Source organism: Tenrec ecaudatus, chromosome 5 (assembly GCF_050624435.1).
Source record: "Tenrec ecaudatus isolate mTenEca1 chromosome 5, mTenEca1.hap1, whole genome shotgun sequence".
NCBI lineage: Eukaryota > Metazoa > Chordata > Mammalia > Afrosoricida > Tenrecidae > Tenrec > Tenrec ecaudatus.
In genome coordinates this window covers 80268188-80287947 of record NC_134534.1, presented here as the reverse complement: position 1 = coordinate 80287947, position 19760 = coordinate 80268188, and the positions used below count along the sequence as shown (strand labels likewise).

The following is a 19760-nucleotide window of genomic DNA, read 5'->3' as shown; positions in this document are numbered from 1 at the left end:
TATGAAAAGATAGAAAAGAACACTTCTTAGAGGCAAGAATTGAGGAATTTCTCTCAGGTTCTTTGGACTTGTCAGGAGAGACCAGTTCCTGAAGAAGGACATCATGCTTGTTGGTCAAGTAGAGAGGCAGCAAAAGAGAGGAAGGGCCTTATCAACATGGATTGACACAGCGGTGGCGGCCATGTGCTCACCATGGGAACAGTTGTGAGGATGGCAGAGGGATGGGTGGGTTTTGTACATGGGGTCACTGTGTTAAGGAGCTGCATTAATAGCACCCAACAACAACAACAACAACAACACAGATACTTCATTTCTTTTCAAAATCTAAGATAACTTAAAAAAAACTTCTGACCATTATGTTTCGCATGGAACAATTTCAAAATGCTGTTCCTATGTTGTTAGATGTCATGACTCAGCACCAACCCATCATAGCTGTAGCTACAGAACTAAGCAGTGCGCATTTTCTGCTCAGTCCTTACAATTGTCGTTATTTTGGGGCCTATTATTAAAGCCACTGCGTCTATCCATCTTACTCTGGATATTACTTCTTTTTCCTGACCCTCCACTTTTCCAAGCATAATGTCCTCTTTCCAGGGAGACATCTCTCTTTGTTTCTAAGGAGCATTCTTGCTGTATTTCATCAAAGATAGCTGTTTTGTTCCTCCAGAAATCTGTGGAACTTTCAGGACTTTTGCCGACACCAACACTCAAATGAACCGATCTGTCTGTGGTCTTCTTTCTTTACTGCTCTGCGTTCATATGTATCTGCGTGCTGGCACTGGAGTAGTCATATGTTGGGCTGTAAGTCGCACTGGCAGCAGTTTGAAACCATCAGCCACTTTGTGGGAGAAAGACAAGGCTTTCTACTCCCACTAAGAGTTATACTCTAGAAACCCATAGGGTAACTCGGACTGGGAATCCACTTGATGGCAGTGAGTTTGCGTTCACCAGAATGTGAGGTTGATTGCAAATACCATGGCATGGGGGTTGCATACATATTAGTCCAAGTGACATTTTCATCTTTAACAGAAGTGCTGCTACCACAGATTTGCCGAGCCAAAATGTCTTTTGACTCCACTGCTGTTTCTCTGAGTGTTGAATTGTGGATGCAAATAGAATTAATTAGTAAAATTATCACTATTTTCTCTATTTTCAGGATGTTGTTAATTGGTCCAATCATGAGGGGTTTTGTTGTCTTTAAATTGAGTTTTAATCCATTCTGAATGCTGTAGTCTTTTATCTTCATTTGTAATTGCTTGGCGTGTTCTTTGCTTTCAGCAAGCCAGGTTATGTCATCTGCCTGTCTTGATTGTTCAAAAGCGTCCTCCAATCCTTGTGCTTCATTCTTAATCACACAGTTTAGCTTCCGGAATTATTTGCTCAGTAAACAAATCGAATAAGTATGTTGGAAGATTACAACCATGACACATATCGTTCCTGATTTTAAAGCAAGCAGAATCCCTTTATTCTGTTCAAAGTTCTGTCTCCTGGTCCATGTGCAAATCCACATAAACACAATTAAGTTCAGTGTGATTCCCATTCTTCCATTGTTATCCGTGCTTCATCATGATCCAAACAAATTCCTCTGCATAGATAAGAAAAAACAGGTAAACATCTTTCTGGTGTTCTCTGCTTTTAGCCACATTCCATTGGAAATTGGCAGGGATAGCCCTTGTTTCATATTCTCTTCAATTGGCTTGAGGGTTTTGAATTATATTCAGCAAAGTTTTACTTACATCTGGTATTTTAAAATCATTTTATTGGGGTCCATACAATTCTTATCACAATCCACACATAATATCAATTGTATAAAGCACATTTGTACTTTTGTTACCCTCATCATTCTCAAAACATTTGCTCTCCACATAAACCCCTGCCATCAGCTCCTCATTTTCCCCTCTTTCCCCTCTCTCATTAATCCTTGATAATTTATTATTTTGTCATATCATACACTGTCCAACATTTCCCTTCACCCACCTTTCTATTGTCCATCCCCCAGGGAGGAAGTTATATGCAAATCCTTATAATCGGTTCCCCTTTCCACGCCATCCTCCCTCCACCTTCCCGGTACCGCCACTCTCACCACTGGTCCTAAAGGGATCATCTGCCCTGATATTAATAACATTGTTTAATCATTTCCCTGTTCTATTGACTCTGCTTCATTTGGACTGTCACAATATGGATCTTTTCCAGTCAGTTGGGAGCCCGGCTGCTGTAGAGGTACCGGATGGGCTTCTAGCTCCAAGTCAGCAATTTGAAGCTCCCAATACTCCACAGGACTAACCTGAGGCTTTCTACTCCCATAGAGCTACACGCTGGGAAACGCACGGGCACAGTTCGACCCTGTCCTATACGGCTGCTTTGAAACAAAATGGACTTGATGGCAGCGAGGTTTTCTGTTTGTTTGTTTTTATTATGAATAAATCATTTTATTGAGGACCCTTATAGCTCTTATAACAATCAATACATCAATTGTATTAAACACATTTGTACATATGTTGCCATCATTTTCAAAAGATTTTCCTTCTGCTTGAGCCCTTGGTATCAACTTCTTTTTGTTGCCTCCCTTCCTTACCCTCTAACTCTCATGGACCCTTGATAAATTAAAACTTATTATGATTTGCATATCTTACACCATCTGCTGTCTCCCTTTGCCCACATTTCTGTTGTTCACCTCCTGGTGGTGGAGGGGCTATAAGTGGATCACTATAGTTGATTCTCCGTTTCTCCCCCTTCTCCCCCCACCTTCCTCCTGCCCTCATGGAACCACTGCTCCCACGACAGTTTGTTTTTCAGTCCTGCCAGTTGACCAGATAACTATCTTCCAGGTTCTTTGGCGTAGACTAGCGAGTGTTTCCAGAGCTACATCGGGTTGTTAAAATAGTTCAATTGGCATTCTATCAATTCCTAGAGCCTTGAGTTATGTTAATGCCTCTAATACAGTATGGCTTTCTTCCTTCAATACCATCAATTCTCCATCATATGCTACCTCTTGAAATGGTTGGATTTGACCAATTATTTTGGGTACAGTGACTCTGTGTATCGCTTCCATCTTCTTTTGATGCTTCATTTCACAACTTGAGGCTAAAGTTTGATGACTACTATTAGCTTATGATGTACCGAGTGTATTCTTCCCCTGACTCCAGGTTTTTGCATGTTTCATTTCAATACTCTGTCAACTGTGCTGTTTTTGAAAAATTTCTGTTTATTTCTTATTTCATTTCATCTCCTCACTTTAGTTTTGTTTGTTTGTTTTTTAATTCAAGGGCAAGTTGCAGTCCCTCCTGACATGGACAGACATGGGTATTTTTCTTTCCTTTCTGCTTTTTAAACATGGTCTGTTCCATTCTTCATGTATGATGTTATTGATAGCATCCTACAACTCATCTCATGTTCATTTGTTAACTTCAATGTGCTAAATCTGTTCTTTTCATGGCCTCTAAGTTCAAGTGGAATGTGTCATACTTTGGTTCTCATGGACTTGCTTAAATTATCTTCATCTTCAACCTGAACTTGCATGTGTGAAACTGATGGTCTGTTATACATTGGCTGATGATATTGAACTTTTCCCTGTTTTGCTCAACAGAAGTAGTCATTTTGATACTTGTGTAGTCCATGTTTTGAGATCCACAAATATATTTGTCATTTAGGTTGTTGAAAGGTATTTGCAATGAAGAAGCATTGGTCTTACAAAATTCTATCATGTAGTCGGCATCAATTCTTCTTTTACATCAAATCCTCTCATTTAATCTTCATAATCATCCCATAAAGCAGATCTTTTCAGTCTCAAGTTAGTTAAATAAATAACTTTGTAGGTTGAAGGACGTATTTGTGTTAATAATCACACACATAAATTTTTTGATCCTGAACTTGATTTAAAATTTCCATTAGAATAAAAATGTTTCCTTTTTGTCTTAGACTAATCACTGAAAAATAGTCTAAAGAATATACTATTAAAAAGACAGTAATGTATGTGGTGGAGCAGGCTGCGAGGTTTTATGAGTAGCCAATGAACATATTTCAGATGTGTATTTTGGCAGACAAAGCATTTTTGATCTGGCAAAAAAATAAAGTCTGTTTTTTTGTTGTTGCTGTTTGTCATAAATGCTAAAAATTTTACTGTGTATAATTTGGATATAAATTTCTGATCTCTGATTAGCATTTTCCTTAAGAATTGACTCTATCTCTTTCTTTGCAAAACAATCTCTTAAGGAAATTCATGCGCACAATTATTTAACATTTATAGTTTTCAGTTATCAGTCAGTCTGTTGTAATGTGGTTGCTTTCATATTGTTGTGATCTTTGAAACCTATGCCACCAGTATCGTAAAAGTCAGCAGGACCATTCCTGGTGAGCAGCTTTAAGCAGAAGTTCCATACCTAGAATAGGCTAGGGCTAAGAAACAGGATGCCCACTTTTGACAGATTCTATATCGAAAACCTTATGAACAGGAGTGGAGGAGCATTATCTGATAAAATGTCAGAAGACGAGCCTAATAGTTGGGAAGACTCTCAAAATGTGACTGGGAAAGAGCTGTCTCCTCAAAGTAGAGTTGACGTTAATGGCCTAGATGAAGCATGTTTTAGAATGTTCACCTAAGAACTAGCTGCACGCATCCATTAATGTTCAGAACATTGAATGTACAAATAAGTCAAAACTCCCTGAATGGCAATGCTTTTGTTTTCTGTTGCTGTTGTTTGATATTGTTTATGAAATGATGCATCAATGAAGACCTATCCTAAAACCAATGAAACACTGCTTCTGTTGCATCTTTAATATTTCTGTTCACTTGCCTATGCTTGAACCCAAACAATTATAACTTCTTGTTTGAAACTTCCCTTTTCAGGGTAAAACCAAAGAAGCAGGTTTGCTTACTTCCTCGATGTACAGTTCTGGAAAAAAGGGAGAATGAGTTATCAATTCTAGAGTTTAATCATGATTCTGGTTCTGAGAAATATTCTGGTCTAAAACATGGTCCAGGAATGAAAGAGTAATATTTGTGACTCCCAATTATGAACTAAAGATTCAGTTTGGCTTTTCTTCCATTCTGCAGAGAATAAATATTTAATTAATTAGCATTTTACACTATTTTTGTCAAAAATATTTATTTTTGTTGTATGAATGTGCCATTTGAACTCTCAGAATTCACCTAGTATTCTTATCTTATAAGAATTTAAAAGATACTTATAACTACTGGCATACTGAAATACACAATATTTCATATCAGTGAGATCATAAAAATAAAAGGCATAAACTTGTTGTTGGGAACTGTAATCTCAAAACTGAAACCAGAATTATTCTTTTAGACAGAAGCCTCTGGGGTCATTCACCCATTCCCTCCATTCCCCGAGTGAAATTGATGGAAGACAGACTACAGTATTTCTAACAACGTGGATGCATGTTGTTGTTGGTAGGAGCTATAGAGTAATTCCTGACCTATAAGAACCTTGCGTACAACAGAATGGAACACAGTCAGGTCCTACATTAGCCTCACAATTGATAACAATTTTTGCGGCCACTGTGCCAATTCATCATGCTGAGGGTCTTCCTCATTGTTAACCTTCTACTTTCTCAATCATGAGGTCCTTCACCAGGAACTGGACCCTCCTGAGAACACTCACAAACTATATCCTTGCTTCTAAAGATTATCCTGACTATACACTTTCCAAGAAATATTTGTTCATTCTTCTGGATATCTATGCTATTTTTGATATTCTTTCACATCACAGTAATTCAAACACACCAATCCTTCCTTGGTCTTCTGTAGTCATCATCCATTTTTTACATGCATATGGAACAATTGAAAATGGCCTGGGTCAGGTTAAAATCAAAAAGCAGCAGACAAGAAATGAAATGACATATTGCATTGGGAATATATACGGCAAAAACTGCTTAAAATGTTTAAAATTAAAGATGACCTTCGGAGGACTAATGTGCCAAGTTAACTTCACTAGTCTTTTCTATTTTACCTCTAGAGTCTAATACTCTTGCCAATGGATATTCAGAACTGAGAGACAATATTCATGATTGGAGAGTTTATTAAAGAAGTTAACAGGTGAGAAATGCTCAGGATAGAGTTATCAGGAAGTGTTATAAAGTTCTTCCTGGGGCTGCCAATAGATGCTCAAATGGCATGCCACTCAGCTATAAGCCTCTCCCTGAAGGCATTCAGCTCAAGCTCTGTGGGTCAGCAAACCCAGCTCCCTGAATTACATGCCCAGAGTCACCCAATTGCACAAGTCAGCCTCCTTCTCGAAAGCACACACGCTTACTTGCTTCCTGGGCAGGGAGTTCTAAGCTCTCTGTTCTAAGCTCCAGCTCCTGTTTTCAGGCTGCTCCGCTAGTGTTACATCTGTCTTCCAGATCCATGAGGTTCACTCCGTAGGCATCTCAGGTGCAGAGGACCCCTCCACAACTGGCACTTGTAGGTAATAACATCCCTTTTCCCTGGTGGTGTAGTGGTTTCACTTTGGGCTGTGATCCACAAAGTTGGTAGTTCAAAGCCACCATCATTGTACTCCCAGGGGCGGTTCTTCCCTGTCCTCTAAGGTTGTTATTCAGATCAACTCGATGGCAATGAGTTTGTTTGTCAGTTCAAAACCAGTGAGGTTATAATTTAGAGTGTGTGTGTGTGTGGTGGGGAGTTTGCTTTGAGGAACAATGTGTAGTTCACAATACAATTCCAAATTCTGCCCCCCCCCTTTTGAAACAGAATGAGCACTGTAAGAAGCAGGATTGCTGGTACATTGTTCTCATTTATCTGCCACATGAATCAGTCTCATCAAACACTTCGCCATTTGTGAAAGCAGGCTGCCTACCTGTAGAAAGCAAATTGCAAACACAATTCCATCTGACAGTATGTGACTGTCAGAGAATGCATGCTATTTTTATATGTATTCCATGAATTTCAAGTCAAAATGAGTCTCCGCTCATTTTCACTTGTGAAAAAGGATGAAAGTTAAAATTATTTTTGCCATATTTAAAATTTACATATGAAGCCTCATGGCAGAATGCACTAAGGGTGCTGTTCTCTCTTGTTTGTTTAAAATCACTTATATAATCCCTTTCTCTACATAGTTATAGAAAACTTGAAATTCTCATATTTTACACAAGACTGCCCACAGAGTGTGCATGTGATGATGGAAAATAAATTTTGAGAAGCAAAATGTATGCGCTGAATGTTAACAGATTTTATCTAATTATTCTAAGTGCTTATAAAGGGAATCACTTTTAATAAGAATACTTATAAAATTTGGGCTCTTGTAAATGTGCCAGGTTATCTCAGTGAGGTTTGGAATAGTATGACAATCCCAGTTCAACATGTCAGAAGAGTGTTAACTAAATAGCATTGCCCCCAGGCTGCTAAAGTGTGGTATGTATAGCCACTATAGAAACAAGAGCCTTGAGAAGCAAAGAGCTAGGAGGTTTTTTATTTGGGTTCTGTGACTATAATTTATTAAACCTAATTTCTCTCAGTCCTTTCCAGAGGGATTAATACAGAAATTGGTGAGAGTATATTATGAGATTAATGCTGGCAAATATTTTTAACGAATTGATTCATTCATTTCCTTGTCATTGTTAATGTTATTTTACCACTCGTAACAGAAACTTCTAAGTCTGTGGCTTCTCTTGGCGTTGTTGATAGACTGTATGCAACGGATCCATTGTGTAACTTGTTGGTAAAGGCCATACTAAGGAGACGCACACACTCACTGCATTGGAGTATCTGATGTTGGATCTGCAGAGTTTGCCTTTTTAGGAACAGCCAAAAACCTGGTAAAAACTGCCTCGTGCTAAACTGCTCTGTCTCAAGATTAACCTCCTTTAACACCCACTCCCTGCCCCGCCCCCACCTGCCCGTGGGTCTCCTCTTTCTCTATCTCTCTTCCTCTCTTTTGTACATTCACATACAAACATATTCACCACAGAATGATAGTCTGAGATGCTCTAGCTTTCGTCTACTACTGTATGACATAATACACATATGGATTATACGGTATATAAGATTTGAAGCATTTGCCAACATTTAGAGATCTAATGTCCCTAGATACACAATTGTGACTGGTAATTTGGACTGAGAAAATTTAGAAAAATTGATACTTAAATAGGTTTTTGAATTTCATTTTATCCTGAATAGTACTCATTGATTTTTTTGTCTAATAAAAAATAATTAATATTATTTAAAGATGTGCTAATGATGGCATAAGACCAGTGCTACATCTCCCTCATGGGGTGGGGGAAGAAGAGGTATTTATTAGTGCAGCACAGGATGATTAATTTTACATGGCAGAAAAGTATGGAATTTCATAAAAAGTCAAGAAAACTCACCACTTCTTCATGTCTGCATTTTCTCACGTTAATTCCATTTATCTGAAGTTAAAATGAAAGGACAGTTTTATATCACCTGTGGTAAATGTATGTGTATCATGGAAGTAAATATTTGCTTAAACTCGGGAAATAATGATGAGCACATACCTGGAGAATCGCATCCCCGATAAAGAGTAATCCCGAAAGCTCCGCTACGAGCGAGAGAGAACAGGAATTAGACTCCGATTTCCCCCAATACGTACATTTTCTGATTAAACAAAACAGAGAAACCTAAAACCAAAGTCATGTCCGTTCTGTTTATTCCCACTCATGGCGACGCTGTAGAGCAGAGCAGAACTGCCCCTTTAGATTTCCGAGACTTACAATCCGTCTGGGAGCAGACAGTCGCCTGGGGGGCCGCCGGTGGGTGGGAACAGCTCATGTTACTGGTTAGTAGCCCATCACACACCAGGGCTTCTTCAACAGAGTCAAAGAGAAGGGAACTTTGGAAATTGTTGTATGGTGATTAAGCTAAACAAACAAACAAACAAACCGCCTCACTGCCATTCATTCCAGGTGTACTGATGCTCTGAGGCAGGGTAGAATTGCCGCTGTGAGTTTCCCAGACAGTCACCCTTCATGGGCACAGAAACCCCCCTCATTCTCCTGTGGAGGGGGCGGTGGCTTTGCCCTGGTGCCCTTAGCAGTCCAACACGTGGCCAGTGTGCTCCCAGGGCTCCTGTGCAGTGGGTTAGATTTCTCGTTCTACCAGGAAGCGCAATTCAAATTTTGAAATTAATATATCATATTTCTATTTAATCCAATCATGTCAGAGCTTACAGTTGCTAAAACATGGAGCACCTTTTGCGAATGAAGAACTCTATCACCTCATACATGAGGACTTTTAGAAGTTTTATACCTACACATTTCAAACTATCAGCTGTGGATTCAGCTCCAAGTTTAGTTTTAAGCCATAGATGGCTTTGCTGATTGAAACCAATGCAACGGTTGCTTTGTGCCCTCCTCGCTTGTCTCAGTCAGATTCCATATGCAGGCCTAGCTGTAGCCAGGAACTGAAAAAGAGCATTTTAAATTGTCCTCATTGGGGCTTACAGCATGACATTTCATTGCTTGTCTCTGTAATGAACAATGGATGCTTGCCTTGGCCCCAATCCACAGAAGGCCATTTTCTTTCAGTCTTGTTTCCCAACCACCCCCGGCCCCACCCGCCTAGTTTTATTTTAAAATATTAAACACTTCTTGCATTTCAACAGTAAGTTCAGCTTGGTCATTGTATGTTGTTGTGTTTACCCATGTCTAGATTTTATTTAAGGGGCCCTGGTCGTGCACAGTGACTAAGTGCTTGGATGTTAATGTCAGAGTCAATGTATCCACTCCGCTGGGGAAAGATGTGGCACTGGGTTACCATGGAGACTATAGTCTTGGAAACCTTGTCCTCAGTTTGCACTTGGGAAGACTGGGCTTTCTACTCCTGTAAGTAATGACAGTCTCAGAAACCCACTGGGAGTCTGTATGAGTCATCATTGACTCTATGGCAGCGTGTTTAATATCTTATTGAGAATATTTGTATCAATATTTTATTCTCTTTCATTAAAAATTGTATGTACCAGTTTGTTTAAACATTCATGTGCTGAACCTTTTACCTGATCTGAATTGTTCCTAGTTTTTAGATATAATGAATAAAGGGGTATACATGTTCATAAATCAACTAATTTTATTTCTCATTTCCCCAGTTTTATATATTCTCCTGTGTGTGATTAGTTCTGGGCAATTTTATGACATGTGTAATCTCCTGTGTAAACCGCCACAGTAAAGATACTAAAATATTTAAGGAACTCTCAAACTGAAAAGTATGATAAAAACAATCCAATAATAAAATTTACAACAGATATGGAGAGACATTTGATCAGTGAGCACAGAATTTAAAGTCAGACTCAGACAATTATTACTCAGCCATGTGATACTTTTAGAAAGGCAATTATACAAAAGTTTATGCTTCCTAAAATTTGAGTTTCTTCAATAAATTTGAATTTTGAAATAGGCCTACTACGTAATTCTCTAGATACTTTACCCTTTTGTTCCTTGGAGATTTTGGAAATGACCACAGGAATATTATGTTCTGCTCCCCCCTGAAAAGATAAATAGAAAAAAGGGGGAAAAACATTGCCTTCTTTTTTTTTTAAAGATATATCTTTTAAGCAAGAAACTCTAAAAATTGTGAGTAGCATGTCATTTTACCATCAAACAGAATTTTAATATATCTCTGGAATATCTTCACTAAACAAAGAGTGCTCCTTTGGAGTTTATTTTCCTCTCTAGAATTCCACTGGGATCTTCAATAATTAATAACAGTTACCTTTAAATTTTTATTTTAAAATATGGGTAATATACTTTTTAAGTAATGTGTAGCTTTTCCATTCTAGAAAATTTCCCATAAACTTCCAATTAAGACTATGCATTATGTTACTGGTTAATTCATTTTATGTGAGCTGAGCATATTCAAAGATGCAAGTGGTAGTGCGTGGGAAGCAGAGAGACCAGGGAAGATCGTGACTTGCACAAAACAGCAAATTCAGCCATAATGTTGGAAGAGATTACCCTGCATCTCTTAATTAATATTGCATTACTCTTTGTGTGTTACCCCATCTAAACAATTATAATAAGCTAGCTAGAAGGTAGTAGATGTACTTTGGACTCATTGATAGAACATTACATAAAAAATAAAAAGAAAGAAATCTAATCTTAGGTAACGGAAAATAAAATAAATCCTTCAAACAAGTGTATAAAATATCTTTTTCTACATTACAGAGATAAAATGTTATAAACCATATTCAAAGATAAACTATAGTGAACAGTCACTAGGAGTCAGACTGAATCAATGGAAATGGATTTGGTAGGGTTTGGTTCCCTACCATCGCCAGATATCCCGGTGGAGTGGTAGGTTATTGTTGTATTGCTAACCACAAGGGCAGCAGTTTGAAACCACCAACTACTCAGCTGGAGAACAAAAAAGGAAGGACCAATAATTGGAAAACATGGTCTTGGTGATAGGAACTAAGCTATAGACCACACAATAGAATTTAGAAAATAACTCCCCCCAATCCCCAACACCACAAACATTGACTATTCATGTGGAATTCTCATATGGAATTTAAAATAATCAAATTGACTGTATCTAAGGGAAAAGATGATGAACAATCTCAAAACCAAGCCAGGGGCTGAGAGAGGAACAGCCCACCATTTTCTCTGATGTGAGTTCAGGAAAATTAAAATGAATCCCACCTGATTTTGAATACATCTCACTGGACAATAATTACAGAAAACGTGAACTGTCGGAGGACATCAAAAATATAATTAATGAAGAAAAAAGTTAATTAAGAAGAAAGGAAGTTAAGAAATTATCAAAGTGGATGTCAGAAGAGACTATGAAATTTATTCTTAATCATAGAGTACCCAAGGAAAATGGATGAAATTATTAATTCAAAGGGCCAAACAGAAATGCTTCAAAGAGTAGCTCTAGAAGACAAAATCAAATATTATAATGAAGTGCAAAGACCATGAGGTGGAAAATCAAAAAAGGGAGAATGCAGTCTGCATATTTTAAACTGAGAAAACATAGAAAAATAATCCTTAAGTTGTAACATGGAAATAGTCAGTGGGCAAAAAAAAAAAAAAAAAAAAAAAAGAATGCTGTTGGAAGCATCAAAAGAAGATGGAAAGAATGCAGAATCATGGCACCAAAAAGAACTAGTCAGCATTTAACCATTTCAGGAGATAGCATATGACAATGACGGAAGCAGTTCACCCTGAAAGCATTGGCCAAAAACAAGGCTCCAGGGATTGATGGAACACCAATCGAAATGTGTCAACCCACTGATGGAGCTCTGGAAGCTTTCACTTCTCTGTGCCAGGAACTGTGGAAGACAGCTACTTGGTCAACTGCCTAGAAGAGATCCATATTTGTCTCCAGTCCAAAGACAAGTGATCCAACAGAAAGCTCCAAGTTTAGAACACAATCATTAATATCACATGAAAGTAAATGTTTGCTGAAGATTATCCACCAAAGGTTTCAGCAGAACTCTCTTCCAGGCCAGATTCAGAAGAGGGCATGGAGCAAAGGCTATCATTGCTGATGTCACATGGACCCTAGCTGAAAACAGAAAATAATCATAAAGATGTTTCCTTGTGTTTTATTGACTATACCACAGCATTTGACTGTGTGGATCATCGCACACTGTGGGTAGCCTTGAGAAGAATGGGAATTCCAGAAGACGTACTGGTGCTCAGGCATCATGGATCAAGAGGCAGTTATTTGAGCAGACTACGGGAAGCCTGCATGTTATCAAACCAAGAAAGGTATATGTCAGGGTGTACCTCTAAATGTACTTATTAAACCTGTATGTTGAGCAAACCATCAGAAAGGGTGTGTTTGTTACATGAAAAAGAATGCAGCATCGGGATTGGAGGAAGGCTATTCACAATAGGTGATTGGACGATGGCACAACCTTGTTTGCTGAAAGTGAGGAGGATTTGAAATACTTGCTGTCTGTTGGAAGGATTGCTGCCTTCATGATGGATTACAACTCATTAAAAAAAAGACCAAAATCCTCTCAACTGGACCATTAAGGTGACATCCTGATAAATGGTGACAATGCTAAAGTTGCCAAGAATTTTGTCTTGCTTGGATCCACAGTCCTTGTTCATGGACAAAGCAAGGAGCAGATAAAATGACACATTGCAGTGGGTAAATATCCTGCACCTGGCCTCTTTGAACTGCTGAAAAGCAAGAGGAAAGCTTTGAGGACTCCGGGTGTGCTGACTCAAGTCCTAGTGTTTTCAATGGCCTCATGCACAGGTGCAAGTTGGACATTGAATAAGGAAGATGGAAGAGGAGCCACTCTGTTTGGATGATGGTGACTGTGAAGAATGTTGAAAGTAGCGTGGACTGCCTTATGAACAAACCAAATGTTTTGGAAGAAGTACAGCCAGCATGCTCCCTAGAGGCAAGGATTAGAACTTCCTAGCTCTAGCACTTCCCATCAGTCTGTTTCTCTGGAATACTGGCCTTTTTTATATGTCCTGAAAATGTGATGTCCCGTCATCATTGTTGACTATTTCAGGATATAACATACAATGTTCCATGTGCTTTGAATGTCTTGTCCTTCATACTTGGAAAAACTATGACTTTAGATTTCAGCTAAAGGGATCCCACTCAATTTCATTACTTCTATAACACTCATCATAGCCATAGAGTACATTAACTTATGGTACTATTTGATTAATATAGTCTATATATGGTCTGAGATCAAGGAAAGGTTTTCCTCACCATCTTAGTCCACACTGTTTCACTGGAGAATATTTGAATTATTGAATAATGACTGTCATTCCAGCTCATGGCAAAGTCTAAGATTAATGCAAGTGAGGCAAAGTTTGACTGTTTATCAGATAAACATTTATAATATATAAAATATACTACATTTTATAATATATTCTATTTACACATCTCAGTTAATTTTATAGCAATTTTTTTATAGAAAATAGATATAAATGGTCCTAGCTAAAATATTTTCAGCAGGACTCTATCCAATTATTAACTATAGAATATAATTGAATCATAGATTGTTTCAAAGCATTAAATATTTCCAGTATTTTAACACAGGAAATATTGAAGTGTTGAGCTTCAAAATGAAACACAGGGTATCACCATGATATGCCCATCTAGACTCTAAATACTTGTAAACAGATATTCACAAACATAAGAATTGGAATGAGTGGCCACTGTGTACAGGTGCTAGAGAGACTTCTAAGAGATAAGAAGCACCTGCTGAGTAGTGAGCCATAGCACGATCTCTCTGAAAGTCAGCTCCACTCACCAAAAGCACTTAGGAATTTTAGCTTGGACAAAATAAATATGTCACATTAATAACAGACCAGTTCTTTACCCTTGATGCTTGCTATTGATCTAAAAATCCTCATACCATAGCATTAACTACCATTTTCTCATTCAAGGATGGGAATAATATATCCATTTTGTCATTTATAACAAGTAAATAAATTCAAGTAAAGAAATAAAGGTACATAAGTCTAAAAAGTGTGTAAATACATTTGTACTGTTACAACTAGTTGTTTTTGATCATTTTTCAGAAACTAGAAATCACCAGTAAACTAAAAGGCAAACATTTATTTCCACTATTGTGAATGCAGAACATACATTTATTTGTAAAATTTGACAAAGTTATTCTGTTTTAAAATGTTAAGTTTTAGGATAGTCTGTCCAAGAAGGGATGGGTTTACCAAAAAGTCAAGATGTTAGGTTAGGAGTGGTGAAAGAAAAAGGATATAGGAGAAACCAAGCTGAGAGTGAGCTGCCAGAAGATGCCTATTAAAATGAATAGTTCAACTCTGAAAAAAATGACATAGGTGCTGAGAGGCCATATACATGGTAACTATTGGTAGACAGTCACATAAAATAATTTTGATGGAATATGTTTTCACTAGCCCTGATGGATCTGATGTCATTCTGTCGGACAACAGAGAGAAGACTCTGGAATCATAACCAGAGCTTTTGGGAAATCCCTCACCTGTTCCAGTTTTTGCAGACAAAACAATTTTGTTTTGTTTTTTAAGATCTCAAAGAGGGTCACAGAAATTTTGCCCAGGAACATCAGGACAAAAAGAACAACCGCATGGTACTAGAAGTTGAAGCCCTCTAGTCTGCTCCTGACACAGGTTTATTTTCAGTAGTTTTCATGCCATTGGTACCTTGGTGAGCTCTGTGATTCCTAGGCTTCCCCACATTACGGTCAGTGCTGTAGAAGTCTAAAGATGGTAGTCAATATTATATTAAACTTAATATAATCAATATTAAATTTAATATTAAATGGATCTCATACAGGTTTTGTTTTAATATTTAGTAATACACTGGGGGAGGGGGGTATAGGTCCCTGACAGTCAAACTTGTGCTTAGGAGCAAATTTGTGATTGTGAAGACAGATAGACAGATAGTGGGGCCAGGGGCTCCTTGTCCCTGTGTCAGGACAAAAAGAGTGAGCGTATTTTCCAATGGGTATATAACATTGGGCTTACAGATCTTTCAAAAGGTGTACACTTCATACAACAAGCTTCATAACATAATCAGTAAGTAATATCATAAGTTGGTAACATAGCAAGCAATGAAATGAGTCATCATCTTGACCTAGTGCTTGGTGACCTCAGATGCTCAAACCCTTCCTGGGGGAACAATCCAGGAGAGGACTTCAGGAGAGTGTGCTACATGTTGCAGTGGGTTGCGCTATCAACCCGGATCGCTCTTATCTGCAGACACCCTGCACGCACAGTGACTGGCCAGACAAAGGGTCGTGACACCTTCTGGAGGGGCTCCGTTAGGACCGCTACGGCGGGGAGCACACTTGGGCCTGGGGAATGTGCTGCTGGAGACATGTCTCTCTCAGAAGAAAGGAGATTTTCCTCAAAACAGGACTCGTTTTTCATGCCCGTAGTTACCAGCATAAAAACCAGGCCCCATACACGCCTCTAAGCACTCAGTGTGCCACAACACACTTAAAATATATAGGTTGAAACTCTGAATAAACAGAAAGTCAAGATGTCGCCAGCCCATTTACAACATTGCTGCCTCTCAAATTAGGGAAATTGAAGCGCTTCCAAAACAAATAAGCAAATACCAGTAATAGTGCATCAGCATAAGAAGAATATAGGCTAAAACATAAGAAAATCCCAATTAAAAATGTAAATATAATTCAATATAATACTTTTATTTCTGTAATTAGATTTATTTTTTCTTCTTATTCTATGGGATTTTTTGCAGAGGAGCCTTCTTCAATATGTCGTACAACTGCTCTGGCATTTTTTCCTTTCAACAGAAGATGTAAAAATTCTAGAATTAAGCTTCATAGAGAAATCAATGCTTTGTTCTCCAAATCTGCTGGATTCTGTTGTCCTTATAGTCCCTTATTATTCGTAGGAAATGTTTATCAAGGCTAACTGATTTCATTACTGGAGGTGGGATTTGGAGACAAATACTGGACTCTAAAAAGTTGGGAGAAAATGAAGTTTTGAAATATTGGAACTTTTCAGTAAACGTTTGAAGCTACCTTGTACAGGGCTAGGTGGCACTGTGCCTTTCTAAAGGAGTATTAACCAGCATGTGTCTCTTTAATTATTAGCTTAGCATCTTTCTACCATCTTGAGTGGAGACACAGTAGAATTTAATCAGTTACAGAGATCACAATAGGAAGCCCTGGATAGAATGGGAGAAAAAATCTGGAACAAAACTGAAAATTATAAAAAAAGAGAGAAGTGTACTGGTCTAATGATTGTAAGCCCCCAAGTTTATGGTCCTTAGATACCCCTTCAAGTCTGAAATTGCATTCACCACCAACCCCAAAGCTCAACTTTCAAAGAGGTACACATTCCTTAGGGTAATCAATAATATGTGATAGTCACATAATTTCATATTAACATGAAATGTCAGGGTGGAATTTAGCCTATCAGGTCACAGTCTGATGGCGCCTCCTTGTGGGCATGACCTCCTCCTAAGGAGGGTCCTGGGAACCCTCTCTCTCTCTCTCTCTCTCTCTCTCTCTCTCTCTCTCTCTCTCTCTCTCTCAGCCTTCACCTTCCCGTTGAGGATCCACCTTGTGATCTGCTTGAGCCCTGGAATCGCAGCCACTGACATTGGATCCACAAGATTTTGCACCCACCTGCCAGTGATGTCCCTGCATTCTGCGTCATTGCACGTCGCTTCATGAGTCTTAAGAGGGATATGGACTGGTATTTGGACTTATGGACTAGTATTGGACGTCCACTCATGAGTTGCATATGAGAGTAAAAAGCTATATATATAATCACATATGAGATTAAAAAGCTATCATTTCTTCAGAAATAAAGCTCATGAGGCAGAAAGGGATAGGAAAGGGGGAGAAATGAAAATAGTGAACACAGGAGAAAGTGACAAAAGTGTTATTACATTGTGTGGGTTGCAATCAATGTCATGAACGATACAATATAGGATCTTAAAAGGAAAACTAATTTGCTCTGTAAAATTTCACCCAAATCTAATGATTTAAAAGCCACTGGAAAAGGTGAAATTCAAATAAAACAATACAACTTTGTATTCTACAAGCTGTTTTGTGCCAATTTTTAATCAACTTTTAAACCAAGGCAAAAGGTCCACTATAACGCATTCCCAAAAGTTTAAGAATTATTACATTTTTGTTGTTTACTAGGGGGCACATTTGCTTGCAAAAATGTACCTTAATTATTCACAAAATTTGGACTTTATTAAGGATAAGTCTATGTTTCACTTGGAAACAACCAGGCATTTTGTTTTTGTGAAATTTAAGTTTCTGGAGGAAAAATATATAGAGGCGAAAAGTAATACATTTACTAACACATTCTTTGGGAGCTTTCAACACATTGTAATAACAACCACAGGCACACACAATAAAAGTGAGAATTCCAGTTATGGGGATCTTAAATTTAACTTTATTATAAAAAATGCAACCTTGTCTAATACTTAGAAAAAACGTGAAACAAGGACAGAAATGCTGAAAACAAAGTCTCTATTATTTGCACCTGAATCAAGATAGGGGCCTAGAACTTTGATATTTTCAAGAATATGTTTGTAATAATGTTTTTAAAAAATCTGCAATACTTTGTTTCCAAAGTATTGCAAGCAAGTTTGCAAGCAGATTTGTGCAGCCCAGCCCAGGGTTTGGAAATTATTTTCTAAGGATTCAGTGTTAGTCTGGGTAGACTAGAGAAACAAAGCCATAGAAACGCATATACGTGTAAGAGAGAGTTGTATATAAAGGGTAACTGTACATTAAGAAAGTATCCCAACCCAGTTCAGTCTAAGTTCACTAGGCTGATATTAGCCCATATGTCTGATACCGATCGATAAAATCCTCTTTAGACTCACGAAACACAGGCAATGATGTTGAAGGGCAGACAATCACAAGCCCAGTGGGTAGAAAATCTTGTAGATCCAGTGGCAGTGTAAGCACCTCGGCGCTGGCAGGGGTCTCTACGTGGCATCTTCGGCACCCAGGGGTGCATCAGGGTAGGTCCATGTGGCTTCTCCTCAGAGATGTCGTGCTGGGAGTCAGCCTTGTCAGTAGAGTGTCTTGCAGGGAGTGGGCCGAGAGATTATTCCTCAAGTTGACAAACGGATATATAACTACTGCAGATTCCTAAAACTGTACACTTCGTAACTCACTCAGCTGCAACCCTTTACCATGTGACGGAGATGGTGTCTGGAGGACATGTTCGTATTTAGAATACCTGCTAACTACATCTCGTCAGATCCATCCTCTTTGAGACCAATCCCTATTGTCTATGTCAGACCTCAATATTAGAGAGGGATCATGACATTGGTACTCACTGAATGTAGAATACCATCCACCAGCCCAGATTTTTCTGAGAGCCAGGCAGGAATCAATGTCAAGTTTGCTATACTTCAACATTGGGACTTAAACTTGTCACTCATTCTAAAGGGTCGGGTCTTGTACTCAAATTAATTCTCCTTTAGTTTGAGTATAATGCTCATCTGATACTAATTTTCATTCCCAACAATATTCCCCATGGTCTCATCGCAAAGTCTTAGCACACTTCAGGATCAACTAGAATAAAACACTCACAGAAATGGCTTATGTTTACTGTTGTTGGAGACTGCAAGTGAATTTGCAAGGACATTTCGCAGGTAACTCATATTTACTCTGTATGCTTATGGCAGCTGCTGTAACATGAAGTCTTCCTGTACTTTGTTCGATTGCTGTGACTGAGGTAGCCATATTCAAAAGTATATTTCATCATGAGGATAAGTAAAAAGTAGCTCTATTAGGGTTCCATTTCATGCATGCTCAGATTGTCCCATGCAAAGCATGTGGAGCATGTCTATGCCATGAGATGATGGCTGCAGGTTCCCTCAGTAATTCATGAATCTAGGTCTCTAGGTCTCGTTAAAGTCCTCTAAACAGTAGACCGAATCAAAACAGTGGCTTCTGATGGTGTCTCCGGGGCCAGTTAACATCAAGGCAGAGATGTCGGCTCACAAGTTTATGGCGACCCTTTACTGGGGTTCTCAAGGGTTAATCTTGAAAGACACTGTCAAAACAGAAGGTATTAATGGAGCTTTCTTAGGAAGAAGATTTTAAAAATTGCAAATTGCATTGGTGGTAAAGAGAGCAGAAAATTTGCATGGAAGAAGGAAGGTTTTCAAGCATTTTTGTTTAGTTTTCTTTTCCCTGCAGCACAATGCACCTGTTTATTTCTCGAGGGTCGTGGGAAGTTTCCTATGGGAATTTCACTGGGAGACATCACCTCGTCCACTCTACAGCTCTGATTTTGCCCCCTTTGGCTTCTTTTTCTTCTCCAAATGCAAAATAACATTTCAGGGGAAAAATTATTTGAGT

At 38.4% G+C, this 19760-nt stretch overlaps 1 protein-coding gene across 2 annotated transcripts in view; it reads right to left on the bottom strand.

The window, feature by feature from the left end:
* Positions 1-19760, bottom strand: part of SNTG1 (syntrophin gamma 1) — a 233717-nt gene that overhangs the window by 183683 nt on the left and 30274 nt on the right. For both annotated transcript variants that reach the window (XM_075550673.1, XM_075550674.1), the window contains exons 4-6: positions 10400-10457; positions 8476-8519; positions 8329-8370 (exon numbers count right to left, since the gene is read on the bottom strand). In XM_075550673.1, coding sequence (XP_075406788.1) covers positions 8329-8370; positions 8476-8519; positions 10400-10457 — 144 coding nt within the window. The remainder of the gene's footprint in view (positions 1-8328; positions 8371-8475; positions 8520-10399; positions 10458-19760) is intronic.